The sequence below is a fragment of the Atta cephalotes genome, assembly GCF_000143395.1.
Source record: "Atta cephalotes unplaced genomic scaffold scaffold00005, whole genome shotgun sequence".
NCBI lineage: Eukaryota > Metazoa > Arthropoda > Insecta > Hymenoptera > Formicidae > Atta > Atta cephalotes.
This window is the reverse complement of record NW_012130069.1, coordinates 6,996,336-7,000,421: the sequence shown is the minus strand read 5'-3', so window position 1 is coordinate 7,000,421 and position 4,086 is coordinate 6,996,336. Positions and strand designations below refer to the sequence as shown.

At 47.1% G+C, this 4,086-nt stretch overlaps 1 protein-coding gene across 1 annotated transcript; it reads right to left on the bottom strand.

Annotated features, from left to right (window-relative positions):
- Positions 1–1,216: 1,216 nt before the first annotated feature.
- LOC105626429 (protein Tob1-like) lies at positions 1,217–3,674 on the bottom strand. The gene is made up of 2 exons (XM_012207730.1): positions 2,944–3,674; positions 1,217–1,982 (listed from the first exon to the last, which is right to left on the bottom strand). Exons 1-2 carry the CDS (start codon positions 3,672–3,674, stop codon positions 1,217–1,219), a joined length of 1,497 nt encoding a protein of 498 aa, XP_012063120.1.
- Positions 3,675–4,086: the final 412 nt, after the last annotated feature.

Sequence of the window (4,086 nt, the reverse complement as noted above, 5' to 3'; positions counted from 1 at the left end):
CGAGAACCCGGTGAAGAGTGAGTGCATCTTGAATATAATACATAGGCTCTACAGAGATATATATTCATTATTTAATTCTCCGACTATATACCAGTGAAAAAATAAATTATTACACGTTGGTAATATCTGTGTGGGTCAGTGTCGCGTATATATGGTTTTCCTCTTTTTCTTTTTTTTGTTTCGTTAATACATACGTGTGTCTCGTGCATGGATAATGCTCGCATGTTATGTATGTGAAAGGTCTACGTGTATTCGCGTGGATTCGTATTGTATGTTATACGAGAAGATGTATATATGGGAAGATCGGTATAATATGTATATTTGTGTGATGTGGTGTGTGTGTGTGTGTGTGTGTGTGTGTGTGTGTTATTCCTATAATGTGTCGAGTATATCTTTACTGTCCTCGATGCGCGCTCGACGCGTCGTTCGAATGTCCGCCGGTGCGCTACATGCATGCCGTATACTTTGAGCGCGTTATGTGTGTTGTGTATGTATGTGTGTATCGTAGGTAGCCACACGATGGCTTCCGTCTCGAACGAGCGTCTCGCGCCATCGCCAATCGAGTCCTTATCGGGTTTTAACACATATACACGCTCTCGTTAGCCGTTAGCCGCTTCCTTCCGTCTCCTCTCTTCTCTCCTCCATGCCTAAAACGTTTCTGCACGCACACGTTATCTCGCAATCAGACGTACCTCAGAACCAGGCATCATCTCCACACGCATACACATTTCTTTCTTTCTTTCCGTTTTATCGCTTCTTTCCTCATTTCGATCGCTTTCATCGTCGGTGCTGATCGTTCGGCGACTGCCTTTCTCTTTCTTTCTCTGCTTATTCTCTATCTCTCCTTCGTTCATCGATAATTATCAATAATGTATGTACAGAATATCTCGGATTCTTCTTGGATTAGGAAAGATCGAACGAGAGAGCGTTCTGAGAAACATCTGAATAGGAATCGCAGGAAAGGACAAGTTGGTATCGTGAACCATAACCAGTGTATTCTGATTAAGAGGAGAGATAGAGTGATACTAACTCAGCTGATGGACGTCCGTTTTTAAGAAGCCAGATTCTGGACAACGTCTCGACGGAGTCTTAAAGGCGACGGCCTTCTCTCCTTTTTGTCCGTCACCGGACCAGCGGCACCGAAAATGAAAACGCTGTTACCGCCACGGGACGTAGTGACGGTTTTGTTGACGATTTGATGTGCACGCGCGAGGTATTAGTTGGCCACAAGCAAGTGCTGATATTGGCTGGCCGGATAAGGTGCGACCGAACCGAGGCCGAAGTTGTTGAGGCCCTCGACTAGGGCACTCTTGTCCTGCTGCTGCGCCGCGGCGGCCGCGCCAGCGTTGACGTTGCCGTTGGTTGTCGCAGAGCCAATTGGACCAAGATTACCGGTGCCGGCGCTACCGGCGCCCTGGGTACCGGCTCCAGCGCCGGTGGTGCCGTTTACAGCGCCGCCAGTACCAGCGCCAGTGCCATTCATGCCGCCGCCATAGAACTGATGGCCAGCCAAGGTGGTCGGGTCAAGGTACGATGATGGGAATTTGGTGCCGGCGTAGAGATCGGCCGGTAGGTAGCCACCGTGGCTCGCCGACGAGTCGAAGATGTTGCGATGGGGGAACTGCGCGTGATATGCCGCCGCGGCCGCGGCTGGGCCATGTTGGAAGAAGTACGCACTCGGGTCCGTATGTTGCTGTCCAGCGCCGGCGACTATGCTACCAGGCGATAGGCTACGACTGCGCGGCGAACTCTGAGAGACCGGCAATCCTGCACCAACTGCGGTCGCCTGTTGCTGCTGCTGCTGCTGCTGCTGCTGCTGCTGCTGCTGCTGCTGCTGCTGCTGTTGCTGCTGCTGCTGCTGTTGCTGTTGCTGCTGCTGCGACTGATGCTGCTGTTGCTGTTGATGATGGTGATGATGGTGAATCTGCTGCTGCATCGCTGCGCGCTGCTTTATATAGTTCGAGAACTCAGTGGGTGACATCCTGAAACCGAGCGGTACCGTGCGGTTCATCAATGGATCTGTGTATGCACGTGTGTGCGTGGATCCGGGAGTGATAGATCGTCTCGCGGCCTGGTTAGTACGCGCGTTTTGTTCTGTCGTGCTTGTGTATGTTTCGTAAACGAAATAACGCTATAATTAAATTCTATCGGCAATGTACGATCTTCTATGATAGATCGCACGTTTCGTTACTCTCTAATTTCAAGCATGCTTAGCTATTTCTACGATTATCTGGTTGCAAAGCGATCAACTATTCATCTAATAGCGATCCCACTGTTCAATTTGTTTTTTTATACCGCGGGAATTGTAATGTTAGTTTCTAGTGATAAATACGTAAAGATATACCTGGGAAAATTGCAAGCAGCATTCCACGAATATATTATACACATACAGATTGTGTTATCTACTTAAGAAACTTATCTACTTAAGAGAAGTGTAATGTCGAAAGACGTTAACAATCAATTTAAAAACAATTTGTTTGCAATATTTTTGAATAAATTGTATAATTTGTAATTACTATGTATTCGTAAAAAAAATACGTGTAACTCATGTACTCATGTTACGTTGTTCTTTTAACATTCCTCGAGTAGCAAAATTCAACTTTATTTCCTACTACAAATCTTTATATCATTCGCAATAATTATATCATTCAGGAAAGAAATAATTATTTTTATTATAAAATCTTCGTCGCACAAACTCACAAACAAGATAATCAAATTGGGAAAATTAATTATTAATTTATTTATATTCATGATCAATTTTTCCACCGATATCAAAACTATCCGTCTTTAAACATCAAATAAATAAATTTTATTTCGACGGTAAAAAAAAGTTGAGACAAGCGATCATTACTTTAAAGTTTCAACCTTTTAAATTTTAAGCCATAAATTGAATTCTATTTGACTAATCCAAAGTGGGAGGAAACATCAAAGGAATATACCAACCTGTTGGCGCGTTTGCTGCTAGTTTTGAGCTTGGTGCTGCCGAACTTAGTCTGGGCGAAGGTAGCGGTGGTAAAGGTGAGCGGGGCGGTGGTACGCGGGATGAAGGCCGGTACGGGGCTGGGCGAACCCTTGAAGGAGCTGGTGATGGGTGTGGGTGAGGGCGCAGACGAGGAACCAGATCCATGGCCGTTTTGCTGGTTGTTGGACGAGCCATTGCTAGCATTGCTGCCGAGGGAGCTCGAAAACGGCGAAGTTGATTTCGGACTGAGGCTGAGACCGCTTAAGGACGTGCTTACAGCTTCGATCGGCCTGAAGCACTGTGCCTCCGGATTGAAGGTTTTGGTGACTTCGCGATCAGCCGAGGTCTCGTCATGTGGGTCGCCGGTCTCCGAGTAGAGAATCTTCACGGCGTTCAACTCGCCGATACGGTAGCTCACCTCACCAGGATCAACCCAGACGGCGAGCTCGGCTGGTAGATTTTCCAGAATGTCCTGGATTGGCACACCGCTCTCTTTCGCGGCGCGCTCTAGCACCGGATCGACCGGATCACCGGTTTTGAGGCACCTGAACGCCGAGCCCTTGAACGGCTTCTCCGGATACCAGTGACCTTTGAACTTATCTTTGAGCGCCTTCTCGAGCTCTTCGCCGAAGATGTTGACTCGTCTACGCGGCAGTTTATTGTAGAGATATGATATCACGAAGTTAAGCGCCACCTGCACCTCGATGTGCATCTTGGCCTTCGGTGGGAGAATCTTTGGGCTGTTGTCGTCGCACGTAGCGGCCGCGCTGGGATAACACCGAGGACGTCCGCACGATTGGCCGTCTTGCCACGGGCGAGGGATTGTTCTGGATGATGGTATACGCCTGGCTAACGAAACTGTCGGATACTGTCGACGCTCCACGATTCGACGGTCGATTTTTCAGTGCGCGCAGACAGACTACCGTCTTGTGAGTCACAAATCGTGAGTGTCCGAAGAGCTGTAACATCCACAAATAGAAAGACTATATCAGAAATGTACTATATATTGGTCGTATATCTTCAAGGCTGCGTTCAGAAATTTCAAGGTGCATTTTATCCTTATTGTTTCTCAAATGTTAAAAGATAAAATGATGGTTGCATTCAGATAAAATTTCTGAATAGGA

What these genes read in the sequence shown, in the direction of transcription:
- LOC105626429 (XM_012207730.1), bottom strand. Translation starts at nt 3,674, where the DNA reads ATGCACATCGAGGTGCAGGTGGCGCTTAACTTCGTGATATCATATCTC. An exon ending in AGCAGCAAACGCGCCAACAG is followed by an intron (nt 1,983 to 2,943) that starts GTTGGTATATTC and finishes GCTCGGTTTCAG; the next exon opens with GATGTCACCCACTGAGTTCT.